The sequence below is a fragment of the Polypterus senegalus genome, unplaced genomic scaffold (genome assembly GCF_016835505.1).
Source record: "Polypterus senegalus isolate Bchr_013 unplaced genomic scaffold, ASM1683550v1 scaffold_4041, whole genome shotgun sequence".
Taxonomy (NCBI): Eukaryota; Metazoa; Chordata; class Cladistia; order Polypteriformes; family Polypteridae; genus Polypterus; species Polypterus senegalus.
In genome coordinates this window covers 85,556-108,476 of record NW_024385575.1, presented here as the reverse complement: position 1 = coordinate 108,476, position 22,921 = coordinate 85,556, and the positions used below count along the sequence as shown (strand labels likewise).

General features: G+C 48.8%; 1 protein-coding gene across 1 annotated transcript in view; it reads right to left on the bottom strand.

Moving 5' to 3' along the window:
* Positions 1-582: 582 nt before the first annotated feature.
* LOC120522323 (protein kinase C alpha type-like) overlaps positions 583-22,921 on the bottom strand; it is a 77,263-nt gene continuing 54,924 nt past the window's right edge. The window contains exons 4-5 of the mRNA XM_039743351.1: positions 1,164-1,275; positions 583-829 (exon numbers count right to left, since the gene is read on the bottom strand). Of these exons, the coding sequence (XP_039599285.1) occupies positions 654-829; positions 1,164-1,275 (288 nt within the window). The 3' untranslated portion in view covers positions 583-653. The remainder of the gene's footprint in view (positions 830-1,163; positions 1,276-22,921) is intronic.

Genomic DNA, 22,921 nt, shown 5'->3' with positions numbered 1-22,921 from the left:
GGCAGAGCCCCGTGTTTGAGGACTGCGGCGCTCCTCCCACTCTTGCCGAGTTGGCCGGCCGGGCTCGCATGGAGTCCGCTGAAGCGTATCGCTCGAGAAGGAACTCCCGGAAAAAAAAAAACAAAACCAAAAACGGAATCCTAAAGAGCGGCACTGAGTGACGAATCGTGAGGAAAATGTCGGAGCTCCTCTGCTGTTGTGAAGGAAACTGTGGATGTCGGACGCAAAAGACACCTCTGAAAGTCCGCGCGCCGACGTCGTGATACTCAGTGGGGTTCAACGGGCGGAGCTGCGAGTGTCGCAGGAGACCGCAAAGCAACGTCGAGATAAATAAATAATGGGGTGGACAATCAATCGGCAATGTGACGTGCCTCTGACCAGTGTGACCCTACCTGGCCTCCTTTAACTTAAAGGGGGAAAGTCGCAAAAGATCCGACAGTTCGATCTTCCATCCATTTGCCAAACACGATGATGATGGGAGCCGATCCCAGCAATCATCAAATGACCAGTCCACGTAACCTACATGAACACGAGGAGAACATGCAGACTCCACTCCGTCTCCTTGTTACGGGGGCAGCAGCGCGCCCCCCACCCCCTGATTTCGATCATCCCCTGCCAGGTGCGCGGAGTGCGCGACTGAGCCAAGCAGCACATTAGGATGCGCTTATAAGGGCGGCAAGGCCGCAGACTGCGAGCTTACCGGTGACGTGCAGCTTGTCCACCGTGACTTCGATCTTCAGGTAGAGTCGCCCCCTGCGCTCCGTGTGGTCAGTCCCGCACAGGCTGGGCACATTCATCACGCACTGCTTGTGCACATTCATGTCGCAGGCTGTAGAGATAGGAGAGCAAGGGGTTAAACACCGGGAGAGAATCGGGTCGGGGGGCACCCAGACATGGAAGGGGCGCAGTGAAGGGAAGGACACGGGAGTGGCGGAGACGTTGCTGTGGTGCCAGGGGACCAGACGAAATCATACTGGGAGAAACAGAGGGGCAAAGTGACACTGGGGGGCAGAGCATGCAGGAAAGTCACACTGGGGTGCACCGGCTGGGAGAGACAAAGACGGCGACACTGGTGGGAGAGAAGTCAGACTGGAACACAGAGTGGGGGGTTGAGACACTCGGTGACACCAGTTAGGTCCGATCAGATCATGGAGGTCACTTACTGTCACACTTCATGCCCTGATGGAGAAGCCCATAGAGCAGCGAGCCGCAGTGGTCACAGAACGTCGGGCTGCCGTACGTGTGGATTTTAAACTTGTGTTTGCTCCTGGGGTCCTGCAGAGGGAGACAAAGAGCACGCGTGTTAGACGCCGGCTGAGCAGTCCGTCCCGTCACCAGTCCTCCCTCGCCCTGCACTGCTAAGCTGCACTCCACACCCTCCTTAGCTTACTGACCATAACTAAATCCTCCTGCTAAGGACCCCAAGCTTACTAACCATCCAACCAACAACTCATTGTGACTGTTCAGTGACTGACCAGACATCTCCAGCTTAGTGACCACCCATTTGTCTCCCACTGACTTCCAGTTAAGCAGTCACACAACTCCTTCCTACTTCTCCTGACCACAAGTTCCTTTTTGTAACCCCCAGCTCATTAACTTAACGGACCCCCACCCCTCACTGACCCCCAGTTTACTGACCACACATTACTTTTAGTAACCTCCAACCCTCACTAAACAGGTCCTCCTACTAACCCCGATGACCAAAAGCCCAGTCCTAGTAAACTTGAGCTTGCTAACTACACTGACCCCCTAGACTACTGATCACACCGCCCCTCCTACTGACCCCGAGTTTACTGACCACACATTCTTAGTGAACCCCAGCTTACTGACCACGCAAACACCTAACGACAGCACCCTGCCTAAGGATCTCAGAGCCCCTCCTACTGACCCCTAGAGTACTGACCACATAGCCCACTCTAAACCCAGCTCACTGGCCCCCTGTCTTTAAAATTGCACAGCCCCTCCTACTGACCCCTAGAGTACTGACCACATAACCGTCTCTGAGTGAACCCCATCTTAACACCCCCCCAACACTGACCCATAACCTAATAATCACACAGCCCCTCCTACTGACCCACAGAGTACTGGCCACATAGTCCACTCTTAGTGAACTCCAACTCACTGACCACTCACCCACCTAACATTGGCCCCCCACCCTAAAGACCAGGCAGCCTCTCCTACCGACACCGTGTTTACTGACCATGTAGCCCACATTTAAGTGAACCCCCCAACACTGACCCATAGCCTAAGGATCACACAGCCCTTCTTGTTGACCCCTAGAGCACTGACCACAAAGCCCACTCTAAATGAACCCCAGCTTTCTAGCCACACAACCACCCAACAATAGCCCCCCCAACCTAAAGATCACACGGCCCCTTCTATTAACCCCTTGTTTGCTGTCTACACAACCAACACCCAGTGACCTCCTGCTGAATGTCCCCACATGTCCCTCTTATTGTCTCCAATTTAATGTCCAGGCTTATTGACCACACAGCCCCCTAATACCGATTGGCCCCTAGCATACTAATCATACAGCCCACCCTGCTGAACCCACAGCTCAGCTCCCCTTATTGACCTTTGTGCAGCCCCCCCACCAATTGACCTCTTGTTTTTACTGACCCTTAGTTTTCTGGCCACCTGGTCCACTCCTACCAATGCAAAGCTTACTGTCCACAAATCCCCTCCTCTTGACCTTAGCTTACTATCCACACGACCTCCTCATGCTGACCGCATCTTGGTGGCCACAGTGTCCCCTTATATTGTCCACACGGCCTCCTCCGAGTGACCCAGTATTTCTGACCACTTTAGTAGCCCCTCATTTATTAACCAAACAAAACGTACTACTATTGTGTCATTTGCTGAAAACCCTGTTTTCAGGACCATGTAGCCCCTTCCTAGTGGTCCCTAGCTTATTGACCATACACCCCTTCTACTGCGTGCCAGCTAACTGGCCACACAGAGTCCTCCTACCAACCCTGAGCTTGCCAACTACGCTATTCTCTCTGATTGACTTCACACAACCCACTCCACAGCAGCTGATGGCCACTCTGGGCGCAGGGTGGAGCTGCCCGTCGACATGAAGTGAGCCACCCAACGAGGGGGTCACTCCAGCTTGTGCCCAGGAGGTCCACACAATCACATGGCTCATGGCGTCCACTGCCATTCATGTGGACAGTTACTGATGGTTTCCTCAACTGGAGGCAATGCGCATTGATTGATCCGTCATTGCTGGCCGCAGTAGATGGATGGCTGCGCTCCGAGTGATTAGAGGAAAGAAGGAAGGAAAGACTAATGAAGCCCCCTGGCCCACCCACACTCTCAAGGGCACCATTCTCTCTCCTCGTGTCTGGCATTTTGTCAATGTGGCTCCTCCTCGCTGCGCTCCCATGGCTAAGCTGGGCCTGGCGCTGGATGGGTAATGAGTGCCTTTTCTGGGCTTTAGTGGGTGCTGTTACCAGTTTGAAGCCAGTTAATGTTACCTACCTGAGCTGGGCAATGCCCATGGGCTGGGAAGGGAGTCTCTGAAAGGCCAGTCGCCAACCAGTGGTGATCTTTATTAGGCTCTTATTGGCACTGTGTGATCGAGGTGGCGTCTGCTCTTGCAGCCTACTGGTTTCCTGAACATGCAAGAGCGGGCACTGGAGTGAGTGAGTGTGTGTGTGTGGTCCCCCCATCCCCCCTGCGGGCAGGTCTCCCCCGCAGCTGTGTGCCGACTCATTGAAATGCTAATGTGTCAGCGGAGGGCGTTATTAACTCTCAGCCTTGGCGTCTGCTGTCAGATGCACCCGCTCGATGTGCCACAAACAAGAGGCACACAGACAAACGAGCAGATGAGGCACCGCTCACCCTCCTACCTGTCAGCCAGCCCGCCCGCCCACATGGGCACCACATACCCTGATCACAGAATCTGACATACATACTGCCCCCAAGATGTCCAGATTTTGCTTAGCAACTGCCCTTTCTGTGCCAGGCTTTACACTGTGTGCTAAGCCTCTCACATTGGCACCCATTCATGTGCCAATGTTCATTCATTACACCAATGTGCCAAGCCTCTCACACCGACTCTCAATGTGCCAGGCCTTTCAGACTGATGATCTTCATTAATATGGCAGACCTCTAGAAGGCAATTGGTCATTAATGTGCTAAGCTTCTCACTCTGATGCCCATTAATGTGGCAAATCTCTTATGCTGACACCTATTAAAGTGCCTGTCCTCCTACCCTGTCTCCCATTAATATGCCAGACCTCTCATGCTGACCACCATTTATGTGCCATGCCTCTCACTCTGATGCCCATTTATGTGCAAGACCACCCATCCTGAACACCCCCCCATCCCATTACTGCACCAGGCATCATGCATTACTGTAATGTGCCACTTTTATTTGAAGTTATTATCAAACTGACTCTCAGCATTGTGCCAGCCATTTCTCACCTGACTGACTTATATTCATGTGCCAGGCTCTTGAAACTACCCTACTCTTTCACAAAGGCACCACCATGGCCAGTTTTCTGATGCCAGCCTTTATTCATAAGCCAAGTCTTTTATACTGTATGTTCTGCCAATTAATATGGAAGGTCTTTCAACCCCTTGTGCCCGGCCTATAACAATGACAACCATAATAAGTCACGCCCCCACAGTGCCCTTGCCAGGTTCCAGTAATATGTCTCACCTCTTGCCCTATGTACCTCTCGTGCCAGTCATCTAGCAATATTTCATCTTCATTAATTTACCAGGTCTCCCTATCTGCCCCCAATGTGCCAGTCCTCATCAACAGGTATGATCTCTCATGCTGACCATAATTGATGTGCCAGGCCACTCGTGCTGCCCTCTACATATGCTGGACCTCTCATACTCACAGATACTGCCCACTAAATTGCCAGGTCTCACACAGTGCAACATATTAATGTGCCAGACACTGCATCCTACTGAAAGCTAAAGCCCATTATGATACCCTATCCTCTCATAGTGCCAACATTTGGGGCAGCCCTCTTGCACTGGACCCTTCAAGCCTTGTAAATTGCTCCTTATGCCACATTTTGCATGTTACACTACATTGCTGCCCCTGGCATCATACACCGATCCTTACTGATGAAGCACAGTCTCTTGCAGCCACTGCCTACTATTAATATGCCAGGCCTGTCAGAAGGACTATCCTCAGTGAAGCCTATGCCAATCCACTTCCACTGACAATCATTAAGGTGCCATTTATCTCACAGTTTCAACCATGTGCCAAGTTCCCAGCACTGCCCATTATTGGTGTACCCACAAAATACCTTATGGGTGCTGTACCTCTTCTAGCTGCCACCCATTAAGATGCCAGGCTTTTCATACCATTCCCCATGTGCCATATCTGTCACCCTGACCATCACTAATGTGCCAGTCCTCACACACGTGTTAGTGAGAGCCCAGCAGGTTACTGCAGCCACGTTGGGTGGGATGAAACACAAACTCTGCAGTGGTAATAAGCGGATCAAACTAAAATAATCTCCTCAGATATTGTGCTGCTTTTGGGATTTAAAACAAAATGCATTGTGATGACGTGTGGGCAGCGCCATGTCTGAGGTCATGGCTGGCAGAGCTGCCTTGTCAAGAGACTGGAGACACCTGCCACTCTTGATGGTGTGAGCTGGCGAGGCACTTCAGTTTATTGTGGCATCACTCTTCTACTCAGCACAGATGCCCACCTCTCCACTCACCAGGTACAGGTAGGACATGTGTAACATGTGTGTGTGGGTGGGCAAGCACGTCTGCCAGGCAAACGCAGAAAGTACCAGCAAGATGGGCACCCACGGCTACAGTTAAACTGCAGAGTTCGCCACAACCTGAACTCCAAGTCCGTGGCTGGCACGTTATTAATTATAGATGGAGCCGCGCAGGAGTGGCAGCGCCCGACTCGTAAAAGGGCTCATTTCCCCTGACATCCCAGAGGAGAGATCATTAATAAAGGAGAATGACGTGCCAGTGAGCGTACCCACACACACGAGCTGACGCACACGCTGCCGGCCCATTTGTTAACACACAAACACTCGAGCTCTCGCACACTAAGAAAAAGCTTGGCGTATGACAAATCGTCCCCCCCCCCCACCACAAATGCCAATGCTGGAACTCCTGCCTCCAAATTAGCTCAGCCGCCGTTGAATTTTCTTCCCAGCAGGAGGTGGGCCGGCGAGATGCCGCCGTTAAACGTCTCATTTGTGGCCTCCCGCTGCCTCTGATCGTTAATGTTAATGAGCGCCACCCAGGGAGATGCCCCGCTCCCGTGTGCCACCGGGATATGTGCACTTTACAACTGAAGCATGGCTGGTACCCAATTCTTGGCATCTTCTCAAGGCACAGGCTCTGTGGGGTCTGAAGGAAGGAGAGCTGCCATCTCTGTGACATGCAACCCAGGTGATGTGCTCATGACAGCTAATCGGGCACAGAACAGAGTGGGCATTTGATGGAAGAAACAAGAAGTGGGCATCGTAGCCAATTGGCAATGCTGACCTTCCAGTCAGGCCTCAGTAGTTTAGTCCAGGAGACACTTTGACTGAAGCAAAGGCAGACGGCCAACTGAAGATCACGGGAGTGGCAGAGTGGGAGTTGGTCGGCCGCAGGGGCAAACACCGACCAAGCGGCGGGCCTGAGGAGGCCGACAGACGCGAGCACAGAGCGAGAGAGCAAAAGGGAAGTAAAGAGGCCTGCATTCCCAGAGGAAGTGGCAGGCTTTGGCTCGCTGCCTCTTTGGGAAAGTTGTGACTCGGTCAGCGTAGTCATGGAAAGAAATCGTCCACGGAATTGTTGAAGGAATCTCCTGGCGCCCACCCCACAGGAGGCCAGCACGGCCTTGGCTCAGGGCCGTGCAGGGCAGCCAGATATCTCTGAGAGATCACAGCCTGTCGATTTAGTAAAGATATGGGACTTGGAGAGGAGAGGAGTTCCAAGCGGGGAGCAAGAGCCCATTGGGGCAGATCCAAAGCAGAAACAAGGGTCCCGTCTGATGAAATCTGAACGAGTGCAATTACAACTCCAGATCCAAAGGGAAGTGACATCACCACTAAACAGATCCACAGGGAGTTCCCTTAAAAAGATCCGAAAGATTCTGACGAGGCACAGCCGAAGGGGACTCACTTGTGCAGACGGGAAAGAGTTTAACTGGAACACAACAAAAGGGCAGATCCAAGGGGTTCAACCGGAACAGATCCACAGGGAATTCCTTTGAAAAGTTTAAGGCAGAGCTCATCCGATGGCACCCCATTTTGAGCACATCCAAAGATTAGAAGGGAAATGGAGTCGCGCCTGATCAGATCAAAATGGAAGAGACCCATCTGGCTTAGTCAGAGCAGATCCAAAGGGGAACGAATATCCTGTTCCCAAAGAGGAGATCAGAGATCCAAAAGGGAGTGTCATCTTAACTGGACAGATCACAATGGACACATCTGAACACATCCACAGAGAAGCAGAATCGGAGCAGAAGATTTCAATTGGATGGACACAAAAGGGAACTAGGATTCCGTCAAACGCCTTCATCTGAACAAGTCCCAAAGGGAAAAAATCAACAGCATTCCACCACAAGACATATGGGATTCAACTTGATCAGATGGAAAAGAACACCAAACCAGGAGAAATGGGGTCCAAAAGGAAAACGTCAAAAGCACAATTCCCAACCAGCAGATGAATACATTCAATCAGAAAACATCTAATGGGGAATCGGGATCAGAGGTGAAGTGGCTTTAAAGGAATTGAATCAGAACAGATCCAAAGGGAAACAGGCTGATCAAAAGGCTTTGGGATCCTATTCAAAAAGATCAAATGTGACCCACTGGAAAGTAACAAAAGGCAAACAGGGTCCATGAAAAGAGATCCAAAGAGAAACGGGACCCTACTGTATATGAACATGCCCAAAGCTGGAAACGGAAAAGGAATCCTCTATGATCAGATCAAAATGGATGCATCAGATCAGATCAAAAGGGAAGCGATCCATAGGACTTAGTCAAAGCAGATCCACAGGGAAATGAAATCCCATCTCAGCAGATCCAAAGGATCCAATCAAATTTCCCCCAAAGAAGACATGAAATCCCATCTACAGAGCTCCAAAGGGGAGTATCATCTTAAACGAAGAGATCAAAATGAACACATCTGCAGAAAGAGAAACGGTTTAGAACATTTTAATTGGATGAACCGAAAGGGAAATTGGATTCTGTCTCATGTAATAAAAGGCTTTTATCCGAGCAAATCCCAAAAGAAAACTGGCATCTCATCTGAACACATCAAGAGCATTCCATCATTTAACACCACAAGATAAATGAGATTCTACTTGGTCAGATGGAAAAGAACAGATCCCAGGAGAAATAGAGTCCAATTTGAACAGATCAGATGAGCCAGAGATGGAATTTTCACTCGGCAGAGCAAAAGACTCAAGGCAGACACGTCTAACAGCGAATTTGGATCCCATCTGAACATCTCAGAAGTGAAGTGGCCTCTCAACCGGCGAGATCAAAGGAATCCAATCTGAACAGATCCAAAAAAACAGAGTGAGCAGAAGGCTTTGAGACGGAAGGCAGGATCGTAAAGCAAACAGATCAAGAGTGACCCGCTGGAAAGGACCGAATGGCAAATGGGATCCGGGCTGATTAGATACAAACAGATCCAAAGAGAACCGGGACCCTAGCTGAACGTAGCCAAAGCTTAACGTAAGGCAGGCTTCCAAGGGAAAAGGGATGGCATGTGATCAGCTCAAAGGAATTCCACAGGCCACTAGGATGTCACACGTCATGCAGGGAGGGCACCACCCTAATTGAGGGGGGAGACCTGGACCCCGTTATGGGTGCCCAGCATGTCTCAGACAAACAGCCAGAATTCAGGGACATCCTGTCACCTGCTGCGAAAAGCAGAGTTGGGAATTTCACAAAAGGGTCTAAATCCACATCTGACCCCTGAAAAATACAAAAGGGGTTGACTTCGACCTGAGGGGCTTAGCCTGGTGGGGCTGGGATCTCCTCGGAGAAGATTTGACAAAGAGGAATGGCTGACATGCAACGGTAAGTCATGCAGGAGGTGGGTGTTAGGGAGCATAGACCCCCGCAGAGGAGATATGAGGAACATGGTGGTCCGTGGCAGCTTGTTACAAGATTTCGGGATTGCGTGGGATACTTGATTCCAGGAGGAAGGACTCGAATGACATGGATTGAAAGGCTGCCTGGGGTGGCTGAACAACCATGGAGGTCAGAGTGGGTTCTGATTAGATGTTTCCTGAAAGGGTCTGGTCACGTAGGGAACACACTCACAGGACATGGGCATCGGCGAGTATAGCCACGGACCTCATCTCATCAGATGAGAGTCTCTTAAAGGGGACAAGCGTCTCACCAAAGGGCCCTCGTCTGTCTGTCAGGCCCACTCCGTGCGTCCGATCCAACGATTCCTGCAAGACTTCCCTAACTGGCTCAGATTCACTTTTCCAGCCAAATCCATTAGCGCTCCCAAAGCTGATCTCCTTAATCCGCGTGGATCCTGCACATTTGCATTTGATTCCGTTATTTAGTCAGAGCAAAGCACAGAGTCACCCAGCTAATAGCAGCTCAGCCTCTGGCAAATCCTCAAGAGGGAAGTGGGCACGGTGGTCAACGACCTGAGCGCTGCACCCTGGGGCACAGTAGGCACCGCGGCTTGATGGAAAGTGCAAGCTGACAAGGTTAAGGGTACTCATGAAACTGGTGGAGTCACCTGGGGGGGTCCGCATCTGAGCTGAGAACATAGCTGGGAGCCTCCTGCTCTCAAATTAACTTCCCAGCAGGCCGCAGTGCCAGTTCAGAAGGACACAAGGAGAGGAGGAGTCTTGGCTCCCAGACTGCCTGCCTGCAGTGGGAGGTGAAGAGCATTCTGGGATCCGGTGACTCAATTGACAGCTGTGGGCACTTGACTCAGGGTCACATGGAGGGCACTGGCTGGACGGGTCAGTCAGGATTTGATTCAGAAAAAGACAGGAAGCTGGGGAATGAAATGGGCGGCTGAGGGGCCCATGAGTGAGGACCATACAGGAAGTGAAGGGTCGGTCACATTAGGCACCAGTGGCTGAAACTGGGAGCTGAGGACACTTGAATTAGGGCTACATGGGGAGCTCAGGGTCACACCAGTGGCTGAAATCAGAGAGCAATGGACAATTAACTGGGAGCTGAGGACGCTTCAATCAGGTCAGTGGGTGAAACAGAACATGAGGGGATAATTTACAGGTAAACTGGGAGCAAGCAGCTTAACTGGGAGATGAGGATGTCTGGCTCGGGGTCACACCAGGAGATGGGGGCTTACCCAGGAGCTGAGAGATCTTGAACCAGGGTTGCGCTGGGAGCTAAGGACATGTGGATCAGGGGGGCACTGGCTGAACTGGGGCTTCAAGAGGCAATTTAGAAATAAAAAGGGGGCCTGAATTTGGTCAAACGGGACGAAGGTGGAATAATTGGGGGAGGCGTGGGAATGGGGAAGAGCTAAAAGCTATTTACTCTGGGTCACACTGGCTGTGCGTGTTTGGATTGGGGTCACACTGGGTGGTAGTGGTTGAACTGGAAGCCCCATGAGAATCAGGTTCACACTCGGAAATGGTGGCTTAACTGGGAGATGAAGGGTCGTACTGGGACTGGGAGCTGAATCAGGGTCATACTCAACAGAGCGTGGGGGCTACTGGCTGAAACGGATGATCAAGAGAAAAGTTAGGAATAAACAGGGAGCTGGAGAAAGGTAGACTAACTGGGAGCTGTGGCAATGAGAACCAGTATCATACTGGGGGGGTATTGACTTAACTGGGAGCTGACAGCCCTTTAATCAGAGTCACACTGGCTGATCGTGACTGGACTTGGGAGTTTGATTCGGGGGTCATACCAGGAGATGACGATGGCTAAACTGGATGCCAACCGCTCTTGAATCAAGGTTAGACTGGGAATCAAGGAGTGAAGTGGGAGTTCATGAGACCATTCAGAACTAATCTGGGAGGAGAGGATCGGCACTGGGAGACGGCAGATTAAGTGGGAACTGTGGGTTTGAGAATCAAGAGCCTCCTGAATCTGGCTGAAACTAGAAGGTGGCCACTTTACTGGGATCTGAGAGGGCATGAGGATCAGGGCACTGGAGGCTAAACTGGGAGCTCACAGTTCTTCACTGAAGGTCACACTGGCGGACGGTGACTGGACTTGAGGACACGTGGATCAGGGTCACACTGACCGCTCCACGAGTATATGGCAAAACGTAGAAATAAACGAACTGGGAGTTCTGGCGACTTGATTTAGAGAAATGCTTGGCAGCCGCCCTGACCTGGTTAGTCGGACGTGGCACGGGTACACCCCAGTGGCGGGTGATGCTTTAGGATCTGTTGATTCGCATTTTCACTTTTCCCCCTAAAACCAAAGTCAAGCCCTGCTGCTGAAGGCCAGTGTTGATTGAAAGCTAAACTGGGAGCCATTAACTGAACTGGGAGGGTGAGTGGGTGAGGAGACTTGGCATAGACTTGGACACACGGGGCAGCCGGTGTCCTAACTGGCGCATGGCGTCTAGAAATCCAGTCGGTAAACTGGGTATCATTGATCCTCAGACTTGGAGACACCCTGCGAGCCACTGAAGGAACTGGACGGCACAGTAGACATGCTGGCAGGTGCCACCTCGGATGACAAAGACGCTCATTTTGGATAAACGCAGATGACTGTCAGCTTCCAGCTGCTGGGCCTGTTGAAGCAGGCTGCCTCTAGAGGAGTGCCAGGACTCAGAAGGAAGAAACGGGCAGGAGTGGGTGATGCCCAGTGGAGTGAGACCCCCCTCTCGAGAGGCCCTCATGCTGCTGACAGAACAGCAACAAAGCAGAACTGCATCGAGGTTCCAGCCGGCTGCCTCCCCTGGGCAGACGTGGCCCTTTATTTTATTCATTTCTCACAACAATGGATTTGCGTTAGCTGGGGATTTTCAGGAGACAGCACTTAAACGCAGCCAGTTGTTAGTGGATAAACTAGTGGGGCCTAATGAGCGTCTCCGGGAAGGGCGCTCCAGTTAAGAGCATCACTAATCCATTAATGCGGTGGAAAGCCAGGGAGAAGAGCGGCAGGGCGGCACTTGACAGAGCGCTGTCAACGGCAATCCAAAGAGCGCGCGGCGGCGGCGGCACTCGGCCTTTCACCACAGACAAGTGAGCAAACAAAACAAGACACGCAATGCAAGCCGCGGCCTTCGACATGCTAGCCGCTGCCACCTCCCAGGTACTGAGAACAAGGAAATGCGTGATGTGAAACGTGAGGAAGACAACAGTCGCCACACGGAAATGGACAGGAGAGACGAAAAAAAAGACGGGACGCAATCACGGGAGACGCCGCCTCCTGGTGCCGTGAAACAGAATCCATTACAGAGTTACAGCTCGCGGGTGCAGAACACGACAAGGAGGAAGGAAAAACGAGAGCTGAGACAAGCAAAAGCACAACTTGGAGAAACGGTAGACGCGATTACAACTCAAACAGGTGAAAGATGAGAAATGGGAGACATAAGCACAAGGCCATGAGAAACCACAAACCACTCTGATGCACAAAAGGCAGGGCAGAGAAACAGGAACAGGAGGCACAGTCGCAAAACAAGGAGGATTATGGGACACCATCACAATTTATAGGAGAAGAAAATGGCAAGAAAGAGAAACAGAAGACACAAGCAGAGCATAGTGAGATACGCTGGACACCATGACACTAGAGATGAAAACAGAGATGTTGAGAAACAGAAAGAAAAACTCAAACTCTGATAGATACAGAAATACGAGACAATGAGAAATGTGGTGCACCGTCACAACAGAGAGAAACAAAAATGACATCAATGAGAAACAGGAGACAGAAACACAACACAGTGAGATACGCTGGACACCATGACACTACAGATGAAAACAGAGATGCTGAGAAACAGAAAGAAAAACTCAAACTCTGATAGACACAGAAATACGAGACAATCACAACACAAGGGGAAATGTGGAGCACGATCACGACACTGAGAAACAAAATGATATCAATGAGAAACAGGAGACAGAAGAACAACACAGTGAGATGCGCTGGACACCATCTCAACATGGAGGAAAAACAGAAAGAACAATTAGAGCTCTGATACCCAGCAGAACAATACAAAACATCTGACACACAAGGCAGAGATACGAGACACAATCACAACACAATGAGAAATGTGAAGCACGATCACGACACTGAGAAATAAAATGACAACAATGAGAAACAGGAGCCACAAACACAACACAGTGAGATACGCTGGACACCATCTCAACACAGATATACTGTATAAACAGTAACGCTAAGAAACAGAAAGAGCAACTCGAGCTCTGATACCCAACAGGCCACAACACAGAAATATGAGACAATGAGAAATGTGGTGCACCGTCACAACAGAGAGAAACAAAAATGACATCAATGAGAAACAGGAGACAGAAACACAACACAGTGAGATACGCTGGACACCATCACAACATGGAGGAAAAACAGAAAGAACAATTAGAGCTCTGATACCCAGCAGAACAATACAAAACATCTGACACACAAGGCAGAGATACGAGACACAATCACAACACAATGAGAAATGTGAAGCACGATCACGACACTGAGAAATAAAATGACAACAATGAGAAACAGGAGCCACAAACACAACACAGTGAGATACGCTGGACACCATCACAAACATGGAGGAAAAAAAGACAACATGCAGAGACGAAGACACAGCTAATGCTTTGATACAAGAAGGGCAAAACACCTGGCAAAGACAGAAAAACAGCATACACGATCACAACGCAATGTGAGATATGGCACACCATCATACCAGCGAGAAACAAAATGGCAACACTGGGAAACAGAAGAAACAGTTACAGCTCTGATATTAAAAAAAATTTAGTGCAGAGAAAGGAAATGGGAGACACAAATATAACACAAGGCAAAGAAACAGCAATAGAGAACTCAGTGAGATACGCAGGACACAATGACATATCATCACTGTTATGTGACCATACAGAGCAGTCACTGGACCCGGCGGCTCCTAATGAGCTAGCTGACCATATCATTATGAATCTCACACAACGTTTACCATGTTGGCAACAGACATGGTCTGGCTTCTCCAAACATAAGCCCACTCAGAATAGGACAGACGCTGAATCAGACCCTATTACTTGATTATTTGTTAGAAGGCAATACTCAATAAAAACTCGTTGTACCCTTTAATTGAATGACTCATCTTCGAATGATTTGATGACTCATCATAATGTTATTCGATGACCCTATTATTAGGTGACTCGCCAGACCCTATTATTTAATAACCTGTGAGACCCTATTATTCAATTTCTTGTCAGAAAACAATACTCAATGACTTATCTTACCCCATTATTCAAGACTACTCATTGAATGACCTTATTACTCAATGACTTGTAAGACACTACTACTCAGCTACCACTCAGACCCTATTATTTGATGACCAATTAGACCTTTTTACTCAATGACTCCTCAAACCCTATTGGTTAATGACTCATTAGACCACTTGGTTCGATGACTAGTCAGACCCTATTATTTGGAGACCCTTCACAGCCTATTATTCAATGACCCATCACACCTTATTATTTGATGACCAATCAGACCCTATTACTCGACGACTCATCAGACCTTCTTGTTCAATGACTCATTAGACCACTTGGTTCGATGACTTGTCAGACCCTATTACTCAACGACCCCTCAGACCTAAATATTATTCAATGACCCCTCTGAATTTATTATTATTTGATGACCTCTCAGACCCCATTATTCAATGACCCCTCGGACCTTATTATTATTAGATGACTCATCATACCCTCTTGTTCAATAACTCATTAGACCACTTGGTTCGATGATAGGTCAGACCCTATTACACAATGACTTGTCAAAACCCATTATTCAAAGACCCACCAGACCCCATCATTCGATGACCCCTCAGACCTTACTATTATTCGATGTCTCATCATACCCTCTTGTTCAATAACTCATCAGACCTTACCATTATTCGATGACCTGTCAGACCTCACTATTATTCGATGACCCCTCAGACCTTATTATTATTCAATGACCCCTCAGACCTCAATATTATTCAATGACCTGTCAGACCCCATTATTCGATGACCCCTCAGACCTTACTATTATTCGATGACCCCTCAGACCTTATTATTACTCGATGACTCATCATACCCTCTTGTTCAATAACTCATCAGACCACTTGTTCTGAGGACGAGTCAGACCCTTTTACTCGATGACCACATTACTTTTTCCCCCTCCGCTCACAGGTGCAGCGTTTTTGCTCCTTTCATCAGAATGCGCCTCTTTGTGTGTTGGCCTTGGATGACAAGCAGATTCTGAATGGCAGCTCCGCTATAAATTCCTGCTCTGTGAAGCTCACGACATTCAGTTTCTGTTGACGCTGGGCCACGGAGGTGCTGATTCAATCAATGTGCCTAATTGTCGGTAGCTGGCACAAACTGCTAATTGGCACTCATCCTAACATGACTCACCTTTACAACTGCATTTATAATTGTGACTGAATTTCTTCAAAATGAAGCTCTTTTACTGGCTGCTGTTTCTGTTATTTTGTCTAAATGTGTAATTGGGGTCTTGCACTCAGCAATCATTTTGGGGCTGTTTTCACGGTAAACGGTGCCAAAGGCCACCAAATCCCAGGGTCCTTTATGACAACTGGCCCATAAAGGTGCATGCATATACAAATGAGCTGGAGGAGCTGGCCGGTGACAGCTAGGAATCCCATTGTGACAATACATGCCAGGAAGCCACGTCACCTGCTGCCCCTGCTCCCTATCCTAGAGCTCTAGTTCGAACATGGCAAAGCTGTGGCCGAGTGCCAACTTTGCCAGTGAAAAGCAGTCTGAAACATGCATGTACTGTTAGCCCCAAGCGTGGTGCTTGCCAAGCCGCAGAGTCGCCCACAGCGCTGTGCCAAGGGCCAGGGTTGTGCCACGCGACTCCACAATGGTGTACAGGTGCACGACAGCTGTTGTCAACAAGATGAGACAAAACCATCAATACACGTGCTGCTCTTCTGAGGAGGAGTCTGGCCTGCAGCCCGAGTCCCTGACAGGTGTCAAACGCGTGACACCCTCGGGTCATTCCAGGACTGCCTGGGCTCATTGTGCAGGAATACAAAGGTGAGCAACTCGGCACAGGCTGAGGAAGAAGAAGAGGAGGATGAGGCTGATGTTGGCGCCTGCACATAGAAGAAACGGGGGGCTACAGACTCCTTTCTTGGGCGGTGCCTCCTCTCGTCCTCACTTCTTTCTGCTGTGCTTTCTCCTCCGGACCACACAGACCAGGAACTTCAGTCTCTGCGCCCACTGCTTTCATGGCTGATGGTGTCTGTGGTGGTGGTCTCGTTGCTAGCCGTAATCCTCTTCTTTTATGTCTGCTTGCTGGACCTCTGGACGTTCCTGCCGTCTCCTTTCCTCTGACGACCCTCCTTCTTTGTGTTGTTTCAGTGCGTATTCATGTCTCCTGTTGGCTCCTCTGCTGTGGTCCAGTGACTTCACTGCTGTCCCCATGGCCACAGGTCACAGAGTGGCTCCTTCTTTGTCCTCCTCCACCTCCTGGCATTTCTTCCTGCCAAACCCTGTCTTGCCCCCATCCTGTGGCATGTTAGTCTAATGTGGCCTGTTCTGCCTCCTCTTCCTCCTGCAAGCTTTCGAGGCAGCGAAGGCCCCTTCATCAGGCAAGGTGCCCCGAAAGCTTGCATTTGTAATAAAAGGCGTCATTTCACCCTACTCTCTCCTGTATCAATCTATGGCTAACACGGTACAACATTCTACTCCTCTTCCTCCTGCGGACCACCAGGGTCTGAGGATGTCATCAGCCAACCCCAAACCAAGGACGGCGTCCCATCTGCACACACTTGTCAGCCATATTGGGAATTATAGGTGCAGAGAGAATTTGGGGTGGTCAGCTAGAGGCAAGCGGGGGGTTAATTAGTCAGTCACATTTATAGAGCGCTGTGCTAGCCCACCCAGAGTGCTTTGCATAGACAATGGGGAGCCATCACCATTTACAGCATCCACCCTGATGATGTGACGGCAGCCATTGTGGTGCCGGTGTGCTCACCTCACATTAGAGTGTGAAAGTGAGATGGACAATAAGGGGGCCAGAATGCCCAGGCTAGGACCACCAAGAGTCAGAACCCCAGTTTTATGTCTCATCTGAAGGACGGCGCCAGTTTTGACACCTTAGTCGCTGCACTGAGGCATTAGGATCGACAGACACACCACAGGGTGAGCGCCCCCCGCTGGCCTCACCAACACCTCTTACAGCAGCTACCCAGGCTTATCCTAGGTGGTCTCCCATCCAAGTACTGCCATCCTTTATTTGAACCTGGGACTCTCTGTGTGAGCAAGTTTGGGGGTTTTGGGGCTTGCTGACGCCTCTGGGCCCATCACACGGTCTAAATCATCCTTTGGTGCCAGCATGGCTCATCTGGTTTGGGAACGGCTCCCTCCTAAGCACTTGATCTTTTAATGTGCAGCTTCCTTTTTGGATGACTGATCCACCATATTGGATCTACTGGATCTGTGAAGCCACTCTCGCTACATGCAGTCTTCACCTATTGAACTCACACGTCTACTGCTTGTTGATGCTAGTCATGTAGGTTGGTGGACCAAGTGTAACACCTAGAGAGACCCCTTGAGGGACCCCACAGGTCTGCTGTAACGTCTGGCAAAAAGTTGTGAGAAGGAGCAGGAGACAGAAAAACGGCAAAACGACGTGCGCTTGGGAAGCAGTCGATGGGCTTGACTAAGTGAGTGCTAACGCCGGACCAGGGGTTGACGATGTGCACTTCTGGCCCCTGACTGGGAGACCACCCATCAACTCCCAGTCCTGACCCCAGCTCAGGAGACCCTCCTCTTCCTCCCTACCCACTGTAATTCAGTCAGTCGCGTTATGACTCAGTCCTTTGAGACACTCGCTTGGTGTTAGCCTTGCTTTTAAAAGTCCCACAGGAGTTCAGGTATACTTGGTGGGTCCCTAAACCTTCTTCCTGTCTCTCTTGCTTTCTTTTACAAGACATTCCAGGGTCAAGCGGCAGGGAGTCCAAATGACTAAACGAATTTATCATGTCAGATAGACGTCCTAGTCAAACACTTCTAGAAAGCTCTCAGAATTACTCACAAATCTGGAGCAAAGGAAGACGGTCGACACCAATCTGTAAATTGTCACCCTAGTGACATTATGGGTTAGGACCACCCCTTGTGTGGTGGACGGCCAGGGCCCCCACCAATGCTGGGAAGCCTACGAACTGGAAGGACCAGACATAGGGCATTATCTCCTCTGGATCGCTAGATCGCAGCTCCCCTGGGTGGCAGTGGCATCACAGAATCTGACAGGGCATGCTGGGAGTTGGAGTTCGGTAGCTCAACCCTGTTGGGTTCCAGGGGGTACAGCAGGGATTGCCGAGCTCAACTTGCTTCCGGGTTACCAGAAGTGTGGCATAAAAGGAGCCAACCGCCACTGGTCGAGGCGCCAGAGTCGGGAGGTGGAAGACAAAGCCTGCTGGAGGAGGAGTGGAGGCGGAAGGAGAGACGGAGACGGAGAGAAGAAGGCAAAGAAAGTGAGTATTATAGTGCTTGTGTGCAGGTGGGAAACGTTTCGCAACAGTGCTGTGAGCTGATTCTCATGTAAATTTAATTAAGAGCCCAATCTCACTTATCTAATTCAGGGCTCTGGCAGATCCTGCTTCTTTCTGGTGGTACCCACTGTTGGTCATAAGTGATGACAGTAGCTGAGCACCCAATGATTTCATACTTATGGATGCTCTTGTGCTTTACTGTGTCTTTTATTTATACAGTAGACACACTCGTCTGGCTTGTATAGCAGCAGACACACCCACTCACCCCCCCGAGACCCCATACACACTACAGACACATTCATTTCACACTGATAGTACATATATATATACTAATAATGCAGACTTATGCCAGATATGGCCTCACCCCAGGCAGGCAGCCCCCCTAACCTCCACCACCAGCAGGCACAAAATAAGGTAGAGGCTTTCAAAGATCAAAAAGCACTGATGTTTTACAAGGGAGAGAAAAAATGTAAACCCCTAGCTTGTAAAGACAATCCAGACTGGCATCTTCATAAATGGATAACTTATTAACGTAAAACTGAAAAGGCACAAAAATAGGATTTGCCTAAAAGGTGATTCAGTGTGAAAACGCCCAGATAAGAAAAAGTAATCCAGTAAGCCAGAACTGAACAGAAAAAGAGAACATAACATAAATGCGTTTCCCACAGCTAAATAAAAGCCTGTATGTTTGTGCTGAACTTGGGCCTGCACCTGTCTTGTGTCGGGTTTGGGGAGCTGGGGCGCCCTCTGCAGGCCACATAGGTCACACAACAGGGTGGCACAACAAGGGGAGCCCAGATAAGATGACCAGTTAGAAACGCAAATTCTGCGTATGCAGAAATGGGTGGAATAATCAATGAGAAAAAATGAAAAACTGTTTATATATTCGTGACACCTGTGACCTGCGGGGTCTCTCAAGGTTTTACGCTTCGCCCACCGACTCTACACGACTGGCACTCCTGGCTGTAGACAGGGTCGCTGTGAGCTCAGCTCCATCTGTACTAAAGAAGGTCAATTTCTTTCAATGAAATGCTAATAAGACTCAACTGCTCCGGTCGGGTGGTCCATTCAGGAAGCTCATCTTCTTCGCTTTAAACTCTGGTACCCGCTCAATTCTTTGTACACCCCCTACATTTTCGGGTCAGACATTTTGCTTGCAGGTATTGCTGAGTATTACCACTCACACAGCACCACAGCTGAGGCGCCTTCATCAGCCCTCACCTTTCTTCGACAGCAGCTGTTAGAGTCCTGCACCTACCAAACGTGCCAGTCACATGACAGCCTGGCTTTGACTCCCTGCCAGGTGAGGAATCATCTGGAAAACTCAGCTGTTAATTTACAAAGCTGTCAACACTAGGATCCCGCCGTCTACGCTGCTTACTACAAATACTAGAAACCAGATCCCGGCTCCTGGGGGGTCATTTAGCCAGGCTGCACACACACACACACACACACACACACACACGTGTAAGCTGGATTTTTCAGACTTTATCACACTGTACCCCCAAAAAGTATTTCAGATTGCCCCAAACTATTTTAATCTCAAGCCAAGCCGCCAAATATTCAGATGCCAGCCTTCTTGTTACCCCGAGCTTTACTCCTGGAGTCACTAGCGCCCTCGCGGCAGGACCACTCCACCAGTACATTTGTTCAAATCTAGGAGAATGGCCCACCTCCTCCCTCCTGCTTTTAAAGAGCCGCTCTGCGTGTGTAAACTCTGAAATGACTTCTGTGCACCATCGTACTTCTTGATTTCACGCCTCATTGGCCCCAATTCTTGATGGCAGGTCTTTTCCCAGCTTCTCTTGGCATCTTATTTCTACTTCTATTAAATTTTAACTTTTTTGTACTCGTGTGGACAAGCATGCCAGGGCATATAAGCATGAAATGAGCACCTCTGTGTGCCGGTGAGCGTGCAAGTGTGCCAGTGTGAGACAAGCACGTCAGTGAGGGTGTGTGCGGGAAAACACTGAGGCACATTACACATGAGTACAAGTGTGAGATGAGGGTACAAATGTGAGATGAGGGTACAAGTGTGAGATGAGGATACAAGTATGAGACGAGGGTACAAATGTGAGATGAGGGTTAAGTATGAGACAAGGGTACAAGTGTGAGATGAGGGTACACGTATGAGACAAGGGTACAAGTGTGAGATGAGGGTACACGTGTGAGATGAGGGTACAAGTGTGAGATGAGGGTACAAGTGTGAGATGAGGGTACACGTGTGAGATGAGGGTACAAGTGTGAGACGGACACGTGTGAGATGAGGGTACAAGTGTGAGATTATCTTTATGATTTCATACAATTTCTGTTAAGTTTGTTTCTTATTTCTGTACTACAGCTATAAATGTCCTGTGTCTTTTTGTGTCGAACTGCAGGAGGCGGGGCCACCCTGTCATCACTGCTGCTGGGTCCTCACTCTGCCTTTAGATTGACAGAGAGACCCAGCAGTGGTTCACTGAGCACTGTGCGGACTTATTTTATGTTCTCTTTTTCTCTTCAGTTCTGACTTATTGGATTACTTTTTCCTCCATTTTTGGATTTTCTTATCTGGGCGTGTTCATGCTGAATTGCCTGTTATTTTGCTCTTTTTGTGCCTTTTGAGTTTTTCGTTAATAAGTTATCCATTTATAAAGATGCCAGTCTGGATTGTCTTTACAAGCCAGGGGTTTACTCCCTTGTAAAACATCAATGCTTTTTGATCTTTGAAAGTCACTACCTTATTTGTGCTGCTTAGGTGGCAGAGGTTAGGGGGGCTGCCTGCCTGGGGTGAGGCCATATCTGGCACAAGTCTGCATTATTAGTGTGTGTATATATATATGTGTGTACTATTAGTGTGAAATGAATGTGTCTGTGGTGTGTGTGGGTCAGTGGGTGTGTGTCTGCGGATAACCTACTGTATAAATAATAGACACGGTAAAGCACAAGAGCATCCATAAGTATGAACATATTGGGTGCCCAGCTAGTGTCATCACTTATGATTAACAGGGGGCACCACCAGAAAGAAGCAAGATCTGCCAGAACCCTGAATTGAAAAAATGAAAGCAGTGGAAGGGGGCTCTTAATTAATTTTACATGACAATTAGTTCACAGCCCTATAGTTGTATAATACTGCATATTGTAATTAACATCCAGAGAGTCCCCCAAGGCAAGAGAAAGAGCTAAAGATACCCAGTAACAAATAACTATTAGGAGCTCCACAGAAGTAGCACAGTATTATATATAGTGCCTTTCCTATCTACCCATCTGGCATTTCACATCTTTCTGTTTGTTGTGCCTTTCATGTCTATCAGTCTGTCTATATATCATATATTGAATTTCTCAACTATTTACCATATAGTGCCTTTTAAATCTACCCATCATGCATTTCACATCTAACTGTTTTAGTTCCTTTTTATGTCTGTCTGTCTATCTACATATTATATAGTGCCTTTCATATCTACCCATCATGCACTTCACATCTAACTTTTAGTTCCTTTTTATGTCTGTCTGTCTATCTACATATCATATAGTGCCTTTCATATCTACCCATCATGCACTTCACATCTAACTGTTTTAGTTCCTTTTTATGTCTGTCTGTCTATCTACATATTATATAGTGCCTTTCATATCTACCCATCATGCACTTCACATCTAACTGTTTTAGTTCCTTTTTATGTCTGTCTGTCTATCTAAATATTATATAGTGCCTTTCATATCTACCCATCATGCTTTTCACATCTGTTTATAGCGCCTTTCATGTCTATCACTCTATCTATCTATATACTGTATCATATAGTGCCTTTCATATCTACCCATCATGCACTTCACATCTAACTTTTAGTTCCTTTTTATGTCTGTCTGTCTATCTACATATTATATAGTGCCTTTAATATCTACCCATCATGCTTTTCACATCTGTTTATAGCGCCTTTCATGTCTATCACTCTATCTATCTATATACTGTATCATATAGTGCTTTTCATATCTACCCATCATGCACTTCACATCTAACTGTTTTAGTTCCTTTCATGCCTGTCTGTCTGTCCATATATCATATAGTGCCTTTCATATCCATCTATGTCATAAAATGAGAAAGTATTTGATTGTGGTGCTGGAGAGTGGCAGTGTGCTGCATGCAAGAAAGAATCTCACTGCTGATTCAACGATGTGGCCACAGACACGCAGGAGCACCTGCAGCCACTAGAGGGCGCCCCTTACAGGCAGCCAGGGTTTCTTGACAGTACCTGGACTGAGAAACCCCGTGTTCTCCTCAGCAGACAATGCAACTGGAGTCGGGCATTGGGCCAGAGCTTCT